The sequence below is a fragment of the Neoarius graeffei genome, chromosome 9 (assembly GCF_027579695.1).
Source record: "Neoarius graeffei isolate fNeoGra1 chromosome 9, fNeoGra1.pri, whole genome shotgun sequence".
NCBI classification, from domain to species: Eukaryota; Metazoa; Chordata; class Actinopteri; order Siluriformes; family Ariidae; genus Neoarius; species Neoarius graeffei.
In genome coordinates this window covers 22,156,559-22,174,118 of record NC_083577.1, presented here as the reverse complement: position 1 = coordinate 22,174,118, position 17,560 = coordinate 22,156,559, and the positions used below count along the sequence as shown (strand labels likewise).

The window sequence follows — 17,560 nt, the reverse complement described above, 5'->3', positions numbered from 1 at the left end:
TGTGGTTCTTGGGAAGTGTGCTGGGGTTTAGATTTTAAAAGGCACGTTTTGGAAATTAAAGATCAGACTCAGGGACAGAATATATAATTATGTAGCTGGAAAAAAAAACACATCTAAATGCCTGTTTTTGCACTGATAAAACACTGATCATTTCATCTTATCAGGAAGAAGGAAATGATTGGAAATAATAGGAATAGGAACGATGAATGAACAGTCAATGACTTGCATTTATTTTTCGTTAATAAACACTTTATAAGCAGGTCATGCGTCATTTGCTAATTGTAGGTTAATGATTAATTAATGATCAGTTAATTAATATTACATCAAGTTTACAGACACACAGTAGGGACCAAACGTCTGAGATGGGAGCGGGAGTGAAAATAATTCGATGTTGCATTATTTAATGATCTAATACAACAATTTTCATTACAAATGATATCATTGTTTGGGTTGAAATTAGAATCTTTGCAATATTTACATGAATTTCAGAGTTTCTTAGTATTTGGTACATCCTCTTTTTGGTTTCATGACAGTGTACACCTTACGATCCATTTTAAGATCAAATCCATCGTGAGCATTTCCTGTCTTTGTTTTAATATTTCAAAATTATTACGCCTTCTGTTGATTTCCCATTTGAACTCGGACACGTCAACCCCGTCACTTCATAACCCACTGCGCAGATTGTCCCAGATGAAGTATAATATCACACACTAGACTTTCCTAGAATCTAGACGTTACAAGACTTTCCATGAATCTAAAACTCAGAGACACAGGCACAAGATAAGCAGAGTCTATGGAAATGTCAGAGGTTAAAAAGCTGGCACAATATCCATCCATCCATTATCCATAACCACTTATCCTGTGCAGGGTCACGGGCAAGCTGGAGCCTATCCCAGCTGACTACGGGCGAAAGGCGGGGTACACCCTGGACAAGTCGCCAGGTCATCGCAGGGCTGACACATAGACACAGACAACCATTCACACTCACATTCACACCTACGGTCAATTTAGAGTCACCAGTTAACCTAACCTGCATGTCTTTGGACTGTGCGGGAAACCGGAGCACCCGGAGGAAACCCACACAGACACGGGGAGAACATGCAAACTCTACACAGAAAGGCTCTCATCGGCCGTTGGGCTTGAACCCAGAACCTTCTTGCTGTGAGGTGACAGTGCTAACCACTACACCACCGTGCTGCCCTGACACAATATAATACCTTCTATTCAGTCATTCTAAGTTCATGGTTTTCGGGTGTAATTACTTTCAGGCCCAGAGCATGAATTGGTGAAGGTGCTTTAAAAAAAAAAAAAGATATCGAATATATTATATTCAATATTGACGTGCAGAAATGCTTCAGAATTCTTAATGGGCAACATCATGAGAAAAAAAATGAAGAGCAAATCGGTTCGAAGGCATTCTTAAAAAATTGAGAAACTCATCATGTATGTTACACCTGCTATTATACAGTATGTGTAATATGTACATTTCCAGTCGTATGTTATGGATTGAAGCATCTACAAGTGTATTATAGGCTAGAAAGACAACAGTGTCAGCCTCTACATTAGCAAGTATACTTGCTAATCCTCAGAGAATGAAAAGTGGGAGATTAGATTGCACAATGTACTCACACCTTTCTAGGGGCATGGGGGGGGTAAAATGGTGCATTCTTGGGGCGGCACGATGGTGTAGTGGTTAGCACTGTCGCCTCACAGCAAGAAGGTTCTGGGTTCGAGCCCAGTGACCGACAGGGGCCTTTCTGTGTGGAGTTTGCATGTTCTCCCCGTGTCTGCGTGGGTTTCCTCCAGGTGCTCCGGTTTCCCCCACAGTCCAAAGACATGCAGGTTAGGCTAATTGGTGGCTCTAAATTGGCCGTAGGTGTGAATGTGAATGGCTGTTTGTCTCTATGTGTCAGTCCTGTGATGATCTGGTGACTTGTCCAGGGTGTACCCCACTTCTCGCCCATAGTCAGCTGGGATAGGCTCCAGCTTGCCCACAACCCTGCACAGGCTAAGAGGTTAAGGATAATAGATGGATGGATAGTGCATTCTCCCCCATATTTGAAGAGCACTGATCGAGAAATCAGACCAACGCACTTCACAAAATCCATGCTTCTCACCTCGCCTTGATGCTGGATGATCCGATGACCAAGTCACCTTGAAATTTTTCTTCAGAGTTTTTATTGCTTGTGATCACCAGAGCATGTTTGGTTTTTCCAAACAGTGATGCGATTTGTTGTACGATGTGAGCTCATTGCCAATTGGCTAGAACCATAATGAGAACCAGAAGAATGGTGCCATAGAGCGATACAATTTAGATTCAGCATTATTATTACACTGTTCCACTGACTCTCGGCTTCACTTACTATGACTGTTTGATGCTATAAAGTTATCTCCTCCTGTGCTGAAAATAGCTGAAGCGAGATCAGAAGAGCAAATCCAACAGTGTTGACTGATTATTTTGAAGTGCGGTAGTTTTCAGAACTAAAATTAGTAGGCGGTATTGACCTGTCAAAAACAGTAGACTACTGCATGAATCGCTCGAGGTGGCAAGTATGTCCAAGTCTATGTTTTTTTTTTTTACATATGATAATCCACTTTAAGCCATTTGTTCAACGCAAATGAGATGATGAGGGGTTCTTTGAGACTCATTTATATATTTTTCCCTTGAAAGAGATGGAGAACCTAGCCCTGGTAGTCCAGTTATACAGTGTCTTGCAAACGTATTCATCCCCCTTGGTGTTTGTCCTGTTTTGTCGCATTACAAGCTGGAATTAAAATGGATTTTTTGGGGGGAGCACCATTTGATTTACACAACATGCCTACCACTTTAAAGGTGCAATTTTTTTTATTTTTTATTTTGACACAAACAATAATTAAAAAGAAAAAAAAAACAGAAATCTGGAGTGTGCATAGGTATTCACCCCCTTTCGTATGAAATCCCTAAATAAGAGCTGGTCCAACCAATTCACTTCATAAGTCACGTAATTAGTTGATTAAGAGCCATCCATCAAAGTGTCACATGATCTGTCACATGATGTCTGGATAAATCAACCTGTTCTGGAAGGACCCTGACTCTGCAACACTATGAAGCAAACAACATGAAAACCAAGGAGCCTCCAAACAGGTCAGATACAAAGTTGTGGAGAAGTATAGATCAGGGTTGGGTTATAAAAAATATCCCAAACTTTGTATATCGGAGCACCATTAAATCCATTATAGCAAAATGGAAAGAATATGGCACCACTACAAACCTGACAAGAGAAGGCCGCCCACCAAAACTTACAGACCGGGCAAGGAGGGCATTAATCAGAGATGCAACAAAGACACCAAAGAGAACACTGAAGGAGCTGCAAAGATCCACAGTGGAGATGGGAGTCTCTGTCCATAGGATCACTTTAAGCCGTACACTCCACAGAGTGGGGCTTTATGGAAGAGTGGACAGAAAAAAGCCATTGCTTAAGAAAACACATTTGGAGTTTGCCCAACAGTTTGGAGTTGCAGACTCCCGAAACACATGGAAGAAGATTCTCTGGTCAAATGAGACTAAAATTGATCTTTTTGGCCATCATGGGAAATACCATGTGTGGCACAAACCCAACACCCTGACAACACCATTCCTACAGTGAAGCATGGTGGTGGCAGCATCATGCTGTAGAGATGTTTTTCATCTGCAGGGACAGGAAAGCTGGTCAGGACTGAAGGAAAAATGGATGATACTAAATACAGAGCAATTCTGGAGTAAAACCTGTTTGAGTCAGCCAGAGGTTTGAGACTAGGACGAAGGTTCACGTTCCAGCAGGACAATGACTCTAAACATACTGCTAAAGCTACATTGGAGTGGTTTAAAGGGAAACATTGAAATGTCTTGGAATGGCCTAATCAAAGCCCAGACCTCAATCCAGTTGAGAATCTGTGGCATAACTTGAAGATTGCTGTACACCAACGCAACCCATCTAACTTGAAGGAGTTGGAGCAGTTTTGCCTTGAGGAATGGACAAAAATCCCAGTGGCTAGATGTGCTAAGCTAATAGAGACATACCCCAAGAGACTTGCAGCTGTAATTGCAGCAAAAGGTGGCTCTACAAAGTATTGACCTATGCACACTCCATGTTTCTGTTTTTTTTTTCATCTTAATTATTATTTGTGTCACAATAAAACAACAATTTGCACCTTTAAAGTGGTAGGCATGCTGTGTAAATCAAATGGTGCTAACCCTCCAAAAATCAATTTTAATTCCAGCTTGTAATGTGACAAAACAGAACAAACACCAAGGGGGATGAACACTTTTGCAAGACACTGTATCATCGGGTGCTGCTTGGATCCCTACAGTGAATGACGGATGTGCTACTGTACATATCAGTCAGGGTTTAGACTTGACATCCCAGTGATACAGCCATTCTGAAAGATGTAAGTACTTGCTCATTAGAGAACCAAACCACAGTATAGGCTATGTTTGATAGAGCAAGCCTTTACTACAACCTTCTGTATTGACCTTCTTCCTTTATGTGAATCAAAATGGCACTGGAAAAGACAGCGAAATCCATCCTATAGCCTTTAAAAGCCTGAGACAGAGATAGACAGCCATTGCTGCTTTCTCCAGGGTTTATTTCAGGAATGGATTATCAGGTCACTTGCAAATATTAATGCAGAATGATGCTTGCTGCTGAATGTACAAGAAACTTGTGGTATCCGAGGCACCTGATACTGAGAAGGATGAATTGATTGATGGGCTGATGTATTGATGTATTGCTTCATGCAAAACTAATGATATAAAGGCTATAAGGCTATACCAGGACTTTTTTTATGGTCATCTTTATCAGTCCGACTGATGGTGCGAAAATTCCTTGGCATTTCTATCTCTATGTGTGATTCACACCCGTGACGTCATGACAGTCTAATCTGGACGTGCGAATTGGTGTGAAACTGCTGTCGGAGATGTGGTGAGACGGTGGCTTGTTTCAGCTTGACACAGATGACCTACTTTTGGCCCCTTTGAAACTATTTGTCTTCGTTGTTAAAAATGTGGACGCATTGTCCTTGAGAGAGTGTCCTTTGACGTCCCTTAGATGTAGGTAGTTTTGACTCGAGGAAATAACTGTACTCTGTGGGGTCGTGTGCTTATAGAGCAGGTGATTCGTCTCGAGTGGTTTTCCGTTTTCTTGGTGAGATTTTACGTACGGCCTGTTTGTGCATAGTCCAAGGTTTTTGTCTTGGGGCCCATCCATGTGTATCCAGCTTTTTGAAAACATATTTGTATCCTGTGTTTTTTTTTTTTTTTTCGGAATAATTATTTTTTTTCCCAGTTCACACAACAGGTGTAACACAATATCACTGTCTGTATCTGTATCTGTAGCTATTTATTGCTCTAAATATTCATATCTGTATTTATATTTGGATTTGGAACAGAAGTGGAATCTGCTATCAAGCTGGGATGCAGTGCTGCTGCTTTTCTGGAAAGATTTTCCCTTTTTAATAACTGTAGAGAATGACTGACATGCAAGGAGTATACAAGTAAATATTTTTGAAAATGCGGTAGATGCTTTTCTTGGAGACTGCAGTAAAGATATGGTTCCCTTTGCCCTTGTTTGTTTGTACAGAAATATGATTTTATTTTGGAGCTCATCAAGGCAAATACACTCACCGGCCACTTTATTAGGAACACCCTAATAACCCACCCTGCTGTTTGATGCAGTTCTCTAATCAGCCGATCCCTTGGCAGCAGCACGATGCATCAAATCTCGCAGATACAAATCAAGAGCTTCAGTTCATGTTCGCAATGTTCAAACATCAGAATGGGAAAAATTGTGATCTCAAAGTGTGACTTTCTTTCACTGGGGCATGGGTGTTGGTTTGAGCCAGATGGACTGGTCTGAGTATTTCAGAAACTGCTGCATACATGTCAACCTATACGGAATGTCCGTATTTTATACGGATTTGATTCAATAAACGTAGTATACGGGCGTATAAATAAAGTTATACGGATTCTTTAAAAAACTTCAATATTTATTTAGAGCTATAATTAATTCCCACGATGATAAAAGAGCGCATAACATTTACAAACGTCCTGTACACCACAGCCAGCCAGCAAAGAGTCTTATGAAATTGCGCGTTATCTTGTGGTAGCGAGACTTCGTTCCACTTTTGATCATGCGCACTCCGCATTGCAAGAATCCCGTCAACCGGGAAGTCATAGACATATAAACATAGACGCCGCATTCTGCGTAGAATCATACGTCATCCTTGCCGCCATATTGGATGTGGCAAAGTGGAGATTCTTCAACCGTCTCTGGTATAGCGTCTAGACAGTAGCCGAGAATAAAGATGCCTCATTCATGTGCTGCGTTTAACTGTACCAACAGGTTTACCGTCCAAACGAGATCACATGGGATTACCTTTCACAGGTGAGACTGGAAAAATACTTTTCATTGTATTTGGTCATTATAACGTAATTTTACGAACAGATTTTCCTGACTTTGTGGCTAATATGAAGTCTCGCGCATAATAGCTGCTCGGTGAAACCTGTCTCCAAACAACGAAGTATTTCCTTCGTAACTACGCTGATAACACTTTGTGTTTTTGTCAAACATTGGAGCTTTGTATTCATTCTGAAGGCTTATTGTTATTAATATTGAATAAAAAGTAACTGGGATATATCATTGTTAATTATCATTCAAATTTTAGGTAAATTATTTTAATTTGCATCTTATACGGATTTTATAAGGGAAATACGGATTTTGGAGGTTGGTTATACAGGTTTGATTGACCAAAGGTTGACATGTATGCTGCTGATCTCCTGGGGTTTTCACACACAAACAACAGTCTCTAGAGTTTACACAGAATGGTGCGAAAAACAAAAAACATTGAGTGAGCGACAGTTCTGTGGGTGGAAACAAATGTCTTATTGATAAGAGAGGTCAGAGGAAAATGGCCAGATTGGTTCGAGCTTTTTTTTTTTTTGCCAGGAAGGATATAGCAACTCATAACAACTCTTTACAACCGTGGTGAGCAGAAAAGCATCTCAGCATGCAACAGCAGAAGAACACATTGGGTTCCAGTCCTGCAGCCAAGAACAGAGATCTTAGAATCAAGAACAAGTTCCTATTAAAGTGGCCGGGGAGTGTAGTGTTCTTCCTATTCGTAGAGTGTTAATGACCAATGTATTTGTCCTACAAACAGGGTTGCCAGGGTCATGCCATTGTGTGAGTGAAAAAACAAGCCCAATATCCATAATAGCATAAACAAATGGAGGTAAAGTGTAAGTACAAATAATGTATCTATGATGTACAAACACTTTCTGTTTTAAGGTATATTGCAAAGATTAGGAGAGAGAAAGGGAGTTTATGGAGTGAGAAATGTTCAGATACAGGAAATCCAAAATGCATCAAACCTGTTTTGCATAGATGGAATAGCTGCAGTGGGATTTTGGCTGCAATCTGGCAACCCTGCCTGCTTTCCAGCTTCATATTCAGACCTTCAAGGTCTGCATGAAAGGAAAACAAAACCAAAACATTTTCCCATCCATATAAAAACAGTGAGTTTTGTCCACCTCGGAGGGCGTAGACGGAGGGCCAGAAGACAGAAAAAAAGCTATCTGTATTGAAAAAATATCTGTATTCACGTGGACACAACCTTAGTGTTTTGTTGAGTTTGAAATGTACCCAAAAAAAAAAAAAAATCACTGGTTGTTAAAAATCTTCCTGTGTTTCTCGGATACTCCAGCCAAATAGGTCATAATGATCCTGTCACGTCTGTTCCATTTCTTCCTTCTGCCCATCAGCCTGGTATTTCTCCCAGACTTTGTTACCATTTTGGAAATAGCCTTATCAGAGTGACCACACGTCTGCACTGAGTGGGATGTTTCTCAAACCAGGAACAAACCAGTCAAAACAGATGCAAATTAGGGCAGTTGAATATTTTTGGACGCGAAGAAGCGAAAAACCAGAAGTGCCTGATTGCCGAAAGCTGAGAGACCCACAGCCATGAATCAGAAACAGAAAACCATCCAAATGTTCATTTTAATCCACTTCACAGTGAAAAGTTACTCAGTATAATTACTGCCATAGAAATTTTGATGGAATTGCCATCTCCCCTCTCTCTCTCTCTCTCTCTCTCTCTCTCTCTCTCTCTCTCTCTCTCTCTCACACACATTCTCTCAGGTTGTCCGGCGTCTCAGAATGGCTCTGGCTGTATGAATACTGTAATGGCCTTCCAAGGCTGCATGCGCCTCATCCTCATCAACAACCAACCTATGGACCTCATGCACATCCAGCAAGGGATTGCAGGAAGCTGGAATCAAATAGAGTTTGACATTTGTGGCATTCAGGACAGGTATACAGTTACAGTTTCCTTCTTTAAAAAAAAAAAAGATTTAAATGCGTAGAGTGTATCTGTCTTAAGTCTGGGTCAAATTACCCAATTGTGGAACAAGTCATACAAAATGTGAAGGTTCATGTAAGCGTCATGGCGAAACAATTGTTAAAAATGTTTTTCAAGTGTTAAATGTTACATCCTTATTTTTTTTTTTCTAAACAGTCAAGACAAGTGGGTGTTTTACTGTCATTCATCAATCACAATAGTTCTCAAAATGGGACCCGGGGACCCCAGAGGCCTGTGAAGCATAGCCAGGGGGTGGAGGGGTAGAGGGGGATTACTTTTTACTTGACTTTTTTTGTTTGTTGTTAGAGTGGTCAAAATTGATATACAATGTCATATTATTATCAAAGTTATTATATTTAGGGTTCCAAGCATCCAAGTCAGCTCAGACATAATGTGTCCTGTACAGTAAGTGGAAATTTCAGGAATAGAAAGTTCCCTGGCTCCAAAAAATATCATTTAAAATTTTGTTAGAATTTTCATCAAATAAATCTATACTCTGGGTGTCCATGGAATTTATTTTTACAGTTTACGGGGTCCCTGGCTATTAAAAAAAAAAAGGTTGTTCGATATACCTGGTATCTGAGTAAAATAGCTATAAATAGCTAAACAGCTTACATTAGGGGTGTAACTTAGTGACGCTACCCGTACTTGTGTCTGTTTCTATTTGTCTGTCTTCTGCCATCCTCATAGTTGAGGGTCAGCGATCCAGGAAGCCATCAGCTAGCTTCCATGAACTCTCTTGGGTGACTATACCACACCAAAGGGACCCAAACCCTCATCTGGTGGTGGGGTATACATTTACACCTATTGGCAATTTAGAGTAACCAATAGAGGCTTTGCACCATCACATGACCCCATAGCAATGGTAACTACGCCGCCATGACAAGGGGGCACAGTTGTAGTGCTTCATTCAGCCGGGCTAGTTGTTATTCATCAGTATGGGAAGGTTTTGCTGTGTTTTTAGATGTGAAAATTGTTTTGAACGAAACAAAAACATCAGATTTTTTTTTTTTTTAATTTACCAAAAGTAATTCATCATCAGGGGAAAAAAACTCGATTTCTAAATGTAGAAGGGAAAAATGGGGAAAAAACATTCAACGGGACTTGGTGTCGAACGGGGAGGTCAAAAACCCAATGGTACGCTCACTTCATTTCCACAAAGGTAAGAATAAAAAAAAAAAAAAATTCACAACTGCAGCAAGGTGCTCATTCTTATAGAGTGACGTGAACATGAGCAACACAGCGGCTCGGCAGAGCCTAACCTTCACCCAGACTTAAAAAGTGCATTTAAATTCAGGGATCCTTCGGAGCGCTTTGTGTGAGTGCTTGGGACCCAGTCATTATGGGAAGCACCTGATGCTGATTTGAGTGCAATCAGCACGCACAGGTAAGGACGCTGTTTTCACAGAGACTTTGTGAAGTATTGTGTCAGGTATGCTGCGGTAGATGGATCTAAGTGCAGGAAGAGTGTTTATTAGCAGGAGTGATATTTACAAAAAGGAAACTGAAAGCAGAGTCATAAACATGGCTAGAAACAAATGTGACAGTGATAATGATAATACTTCGCAAAGCCTCGGTGTCCTTACCTGCGTGTGCTGATTGTGCTTAAATCAGTATCAGGTGTTTCCCATAATGACTGGGTCCCAAGTGCATGCACAACACTCTCTGAAGGATCCCCGAATGTAAATGCACTGCAAGTCTCGGTGAAGGCTAGGCTGTGCAGAGCCGCTGTGTTGCTCATGTTCACTTCACTGTATAAGAATGAGCACCATGCTGCGGTTGTGAAATTAGTATTAGCATTTTTTTTTTTGGAATTCTTACCTTCGTGTAAATGAAGTGAGCATACCATAGGGTTTTTGACCTCTCCATTCAATACCGAGTCCCACTGAATGTTTTCTCCCCATTTTTATGCCTCCGCCACCGTAAGGTGCAGGAGGCATTATGTTTTCGGGTTGTCCGTCTGTCCGTGCATGCGTCTGTCCCGAAACCTTGTGAACGTGATATCTCAAAGGCTACCGAAAGGAATTTCACCAAACTTTCACCATTTGTGCACTTTGGGATAAACATGAACTGATTAGATTTTCAGATCAAAAGGTCTAAGGTCAAGGTCACTGTGAGGTCAAATGTCTGTCTGAAAACCTTGTGAACACAATATCTCCAAGGCAAATCAAAGAAATTTCATCAAACTTTCACCCTTTGTGCATTTGGGGACAAAGATAAACTGATTAGATTTTCAGATCAAAAGGTCTAAGGTCAAGGTCACTGTGAGGTCAGATGTCTGTCCGAAAACCTTGTGAACACAATATCTCCAAGGCTAATACAAGTAATTTCACCAGGTCAAGATTACTGTGAGGTCAAATGTCCATCCCCAAATCACCACTTAATAAGGCGTGTAGTCGACCGGGCGGAGGCATCCCCATCGACGCCATTGGCGTCGAGTTCTATCTAGTTTCCTTCTACGTTTAGAAATTTCTCTAGTTTTATCCCCTGATGATGAATTACTTTTGGTAAATTTAAAAATCTGATGAATGACTTTGTTCCATTCAAAACGATTTGCACATCCAAAAATGCAGCAAAACCTTCCCATACTGATCTATACTCGGCTGAATGGAGCACTACAAGCATGCCCCCTGTCATGGTGGTGTAGTTACCGTTGCTATGGGGTCACGTGACAGTGCAAAGCCTCCATTGACCTCATCAGCATGCCTTTGAACAGTAGGAGGAAACCAGAGCACCCAGAGGAAACCCACGCAGGCATAAGGAGAACATGCAAACGCTACACAGATAGGTCCCCATCAGCCGCTGGGCTCAAACCCAGATGTGTCTGTTTAGCGCTCCAAAAATTTGCATCTGTATTTGGATTCACACCTGAAGTGGGCGAGGTCTACTCGCCATTCATCTCATTTTATTACTTTTTATGTGTGCATGACTTTTTTTTAAATTCCCTTTTCTCAGGTATTTTTATTTCTGACATTTTCTTGGTTCTATTCCCAAACTAATATCTGACTGTTCACCTGAATGAAAATAAAAATCTCCCACTAGCGTGCCAAAAAACAAACCCCATCTTCTATTTATGTCTGTATCTGTTTAGAACACATTATCTAGTCAATCTGAATAAGGTATATATCCCAGGCTGAAATACACAGATATGTTGAAAAGTTTGCGAGCCATTTGAAATAATCTTGGTTTCTATACTAATTACTAATTTAAAATCTGGTCTTATTTTAATCCCAGTAAAATGAATAGCTGTAAATGCTGGGGATGGGGGGAGGGGACAAAAAGATGTGAACCCTTATAGAACTGTTTGAACCTAATTTATCACTAATACCCCCATCAAACATGTTCTACAGCTGCTGATCAGGTTTGTGTGCCGCTGAGGAGGAAATTTAGCTCCTTCCTCTGTGTATATATCGCTGGCATTTCCTGCATGAACAGCCCTCTTCAGGTCATGACACAGCATCTCAGTAGGGTTAAGCTGGACGTCTTTAGTCTTATCCGCAAAGGGCTGATGTGGCTGCGGGTTTTCATTCCAGACAAGCTATAGTCACACCTGAGTCCACCTGCTTAATGAGTCTATCTTGATCTGAAATTGACCATTAGGTTTTCTTCCTGTTTGGTTGAAATGAAAGCCTGCAGCCGCACCAGCCTTTGTGGATAAGATTGAAGGGGTCTGCTTGAGGAAGTGAACCATTTCCCTGACATTGTCCCAAAAAAAAAATCTAGATAAATCATTTTTGCCTCATCGATAACAAACAAAGTAAAATAACCCCAAACTGTGATGCTACCACCACCATGCTTTGCATTTGGGATGATGTAGTTGTAGCTGTAAGTTCTTTTGTCTCATTCATCCACAGAGAACTGACCCAGAAATTTTGCTGAACCTCCAGATAGCCTTTTGCAAATTGAAATATGATGCAATGCTTTTTTTTTTCTCCAGAAGAACAGTGGTTTCATTCATAGTGTGTCTTCAGGAACACCATACCGATGCTGTTACTTGGGTTCTTGGGTTACGTCACCATTTCTGGCATTGCTTTCTATGCTATTGGTTTAATCTTTGGAAGATAATGACTCTCTATATGAGAGAAAAGCAGCAGTGGGTTCTCCGAAATGTGGCTTGATCGTGATCACAGCTCACGTGGTGAACATATCTTCCTTGAGAAAATCAAATTTCTGTCAGTAATCAGATAATCAGACTGCGTGGTATGCGCTAGTTTAATATGGTAAGGCAACTTGACCACTCACACCTCCAAGCTCATCTTATTCATTACAGCACCTGGCAATCAAATTTGCTTTGGAAAAAGGTTTTGGCTCAGAGGTAAACATTTTTCTTTTTAAGCCCTAGCCTGTGGGTGGCACGGTGGTGTAGTGGTTAGCGCTGTCGCCTCAGAGCAAGAAGGTCCTGGGTTCGAGCCCAGTGGCCGAAGGGGTCTTTCTGTGCGGAGTTTGCATGTTCTCTCCGTGTCCGCCTGGGTTTCCTCCGGGTGCTCCAGTTTCCCCAAAGACATGCAGGTTAGGCTAATTGGTGACTCTAAATTGACTGTAGGTGTGAATGTGAGTGTGAATGGCTGTTTGTCTCTATGTATCAGCCCTGTGATGACCTAGCGACTTGTCCAGGGTGTACCCCGCCTCTCACCCATAGTCAGCTGGGATAGGCTCCAGCTTGCCTGTGACCCAGCACAGGATAAGCGGTTATGGATAATGGATGGAATGGAAAACGTTATTATAAAATGGATAATTTCAGTTCTGATTGCTGTTCCGAACCATTGTGAAATCCTCGATATACACACACCTTTGACTGCATTACAATCATCAAAATCTATCCTAATGCAGCATGATTTTATTGATACATTCGTAAAACGTGACACTTAAGCCATTTTTCAGTCCATGGAACACCCAAATCTTTAAGACTTACTGTTATCAGACTACATTGCAATTGTTTGTTGTGAATTTTACTTGCGTATGAACATCTCGTCACGTCTAAGCCCACTATTTCCCATGACAGTCACTATAATGCAATCTGTCTCATATCTTATTGCTTTAATATGATGTTTCCAAGCCAATATAATTACTACATGATTAGTAACAGAATTAGAATGAACATTAAACCTAGGTGACCTTTCAATTTCATAAAATCGGTGAAATTTAGTTCCCTCTGAAATTTGGTCATTATGATAAAAAGGCCATTCTGTGGCTGGGAAGTTATTTAATTTGAGGGGATTCCCTAGCTAATAATGTGCATGAAATCGCTCGCTTTGCACACTTACCTGAGTCATCATTGTCGTCTTCTTCTTCTTTTGGGTTTTACAGCAGCTGGCATCCACAGTGTTGCATTACTGCCATCTACAGGTTTACTTTGACTGTGCACTGACAGTTCCATCATTCTGTCGCTTAACGAACAGCTGATCACACCGAGGTGCTTGCTGACCGCCGATATTTATTAGTTTGGTCCTGCGCTTCCTTTCCTTCGTATATAACGTCTTTTCTTCTCGCTTTCCGTTACTGTAGTCGATCTTTTACGTTTCATTCACACACTCACGTCCTCCATTTTTCTCTCCTGTTTCAAATTTGTATCCCACAATGCCTTACGCATACGGAGAAAGCCCACCATGTGATGCATGACGTAGTACAGTATCTTGAATTGGTCATGGTGAAGCAGGAAAAAATAGCGGAAAATTTAAGGCCACATGGCCCTAAATTCATTAATTGTTCTATCTACAACAAAAAAACAAACAAAAAAAGGAGTAAAATTGGAAGTCTGTGATTCGAATTCAGTAGCTTTTGGTCCACTAAACAAAAATTACTGGGTGTCAGGGAAAATTCTTTTTATGACCTATACTTGAAAAATCTGAAAGGCAGTATAACTTTAACGTGTTAAAATTCTATAGCAGTAGTTCTCATAGTGCAGTCCACAGACCCCCGGGGCCCATAATTTTTTTTTTCCCCATTTTGTTACAGTGATGGAAATTACAATTCGTGGAAGTCGCATTATCAAAGTTAGGGGTCCAAGTTTCAAACTCAATCAGACCTAATGTCTGAACTGTGAGTGGAAATTTCAGGAGTAGGAAGTTCTTTGGCACCAAAAGAATATCGTTTAAAGTGCTGTGAGAATTTTCATTAAATAAATCTATACTGTGGGGGTATTAAGGCTCCCTGGCCACAAAAAGTTTGAGAAACACTGCTCTATAATATCGGGCAGAACCTTGGATTTGCTCTGTATTAAAATACTCTTAAATGACTGGACCGGCACTGACTTTAACATCCATAGTGTCAGTGGAGCTGCTTGATTTTCATTCATCATATTGTTACTCCTCTACATTTAGAAACATGCTCACATTGTATTACAGGCATTTATCAGACGCTCTTGTCCAGAGCAACATACAACACACCCAGAGCAGCAGTTGGGGGTTAGATGCCTTGCTCAAGGGCACTTCAGCCATTCCTGCTGGTCCAGGGAATTAAACCGAAGACCTTTTGGTCCCAAAGCTGCTTCTCTAACCATTAGGCTACGGCTTCCCCCACATTTCCTCACATGGTTTCCCCTACTTTCGCATTGTTCCAGCACAATCAGCACTACGAAATATCATCCGAGACACCAAAGACTGATTAAAAAAAAAAAAAAACTTGTTCAAACAATACTTCCCTAAATTGGCCGAAGTTCTAACCAGTTTATAACATCTGATGCAGTTTTTGGTTGCGTCCTCACTTCCTGTTGCTGGGAAACATGTTGTACCTTATTAGTCTTGTTCCATGTTTGTCTTTGCAAGAGAAACATCATTTTGTTCTTGGTACAAAGTACAGAACACAAAACATCTCTTTCATATCTTCCCACATATCAACAACTGGTTGGTTGCTCAGACCTCCAGCAGAGCCAGACTAACTATTAGGGGCATATTTATAAACAGGAAGATGTTCATTTTGTTATGTTGCTCAGGTTAGTGGCTCTGCTAACGAGCTCAGTGCTACATCCTCTGGTGTCTCTCATTACCGGTTGCTGGAGTCAGGGGGCTTCAATCAACCTGCTGCTGCATGGTGGTGTGTATGACAGCAGTTTATAGGTCCTGGATAAAGGAAATGATTGAGAACTTGACTTTTTTTTATGCTTAATCACATTTTTTGAGCTTTTGGAAACACGGTGGGAAAAGATAGCTGACAGTCCTTTGTATTTATTTGGGGTGCGTTGGACTTAAGCAATATAACATGGCTATGATATTCAGTACAACCGCACCCCATATACACTGATCAGATACCATTATGACCACTGACAGGTGACATGAATAACATTGATTATCTCATTACAGTGACACCTGTTAAGGGGTGGGATATATTAGATAGCAAGAGAACAGTCAGTTCTTGAAGTTGATGTGTTGGAAGCAGGAAAAATGGGCAAGCGTAAGGATCTGAGTGACTTTGACAAGGGCCAAATTGTGATGGCTAGATGACTGGGTCTGAGCATCTCCAAAATGGCACATCTTGTGGGGTGTTCGTGGTATGCAGTGATAAGTACCTACCAAAAGTGGTCCAAGAAAGGACAACCGGTGAACCAGTGACAGGGTCACGGGTGTTGAAGGCTCATTGATTTGCATGGGACACGGAGGCTAGCCCATATGGTCCAATCCTATAGAAGAGCTACTGTAGCACAAATTGCTGAAAAAGTTCATGCTGGCTAAAACAGAAAGGCGTCTGTGGGATCAAATCAGTGAGACTTCGACATCCATGACCCTGTCTCTGGTTCACCAGTTGTCCTTCCTTGGACCACTTTTGGTAGGTACTAACCACTGCATACCACAAACACCCAACAAGATGCACCATTTTGGAGATGCTCAGACCCAGTCATCTAGCCATCACAATTTGGCCTTTGTAAAGTCACTCAAATCCTTACACTTGCCTATTTTCCTGCTTCCAACACATCAACTTCAAGAACTGACTGTTCTCTTGCTGCCTAATATATCCCACCCCTTGACAGGTGCCACTGTGATGAGATAATCAATGTTATTCACTTCTTCACCTGTAAGTGTTTTCGATGTTATGACTGATCAGTGTAAATGCAAAAGCCTTGCTGATATCCGAGTCACTGTCAATTTGGACACAACATAATGTGCAAATGAAATCAATACTGAAAGAACCACACTCATCGATAGCCCTTCGACTAGCTAACATTGATTTGTACATTCCCGTTTCTAAGGTGTATCCAGTAAAATTACTTCCCTTCTTCCTTTTCATCTTCATCTGAAGCGCACTCATATTTTAACTCAGAAGTTGTATTCAGGGCGGCACGGTGGTGTAGTGGTTAGCGCCGTTGCCTCACAGCAAGAAGGTCCGGGTTTGAGCCCCGTGGCCGGCGAGGGCTTTTCTGTGCGGAGTTTGCATGTTCTCCCCGTGTCCGCGTGGGTTTCCTCCAGGTGCTCCGGTTTCTCCCACAGTCCAAAGACATGCAGGTTAGGTTAACTGGTGACTCTAAATTGACTGTAGATGTGAGTGTGAATGGTTGTCTATGTGTCAGCCCTGTGATGACCTGGCGACTTGTCCAGGGTGTACCCCGCCTCTCGCCCGTAGTCAGCTGGGATAGGCTCCAGCTTGCCTGCGACCCTGTAGAACAGGATAAAGTGGCTAGAGATAATGAGATGAGATGAGAAGTTGTATTCATTAAAAAAAAAAAAATGCGTACTTCATCATGTCCACTGATGATCTCGCAAGTCATAGTGTAGTAGCCGTTTCAGCAATGGACTGTTTTTGGAACTGGAATTTTATCTGATGAACACAGACCGCAGACAGTGAAACGTCCCACTGTGGTTACACTAAATATGCATTAGCACTCTTGGAACACCAGTCAACCGATCAAATTAGTGGACCATAACTAACTTGTATTGTATAATCATTATGAACAATTCTTGGTAGATTTGCCATAACTGTGTCCAAAATAAAAAAAACCTGTCATGAATATTTGCACTGGCTTAGCTCTAGCTCAGGAATAGACATAATGCTCATCACGATACCAAAGACCTCTTTCACTCAATCCATACCAGAAATTGTTTTGAACAGATGGTTATCATGCTCAAATATGGAATACATTATTAAGGAGTTTGCTAGTCATACGGTATTTTAAAACACAAACTGTATCCTGGACAAAAAAAAGATGGTTTTACCATCTGTTACCTGGCAAAATCTGTTATGTTAGTGATGTAAA

At 41.2% G+C, this 17,560-nt stretch overlaps 1 protein-coding gene across 1 annotated transcript in view; it reads left to right on the top strand.

Annotated features, from left to right (window-relative positions):
• Nucleotides 1–17,560, top strand: part of cntnap5a (contactin associated protein family member 5a) — a 207,715-nt gene that overhangs the window by 112,512 nt on the left and 77,643 nt on the right. Inside the window, exon 8 of the mRNA XM_060929196.1 lies at nt 8,157–8,328. Coding sequence (XP_060785179.1) covers nt 8,157–8,328 — 172 coding nt within the window. The remainder of the gene's footprint in view (nt 1–8,156; nt 8,329–17,560) is intronic.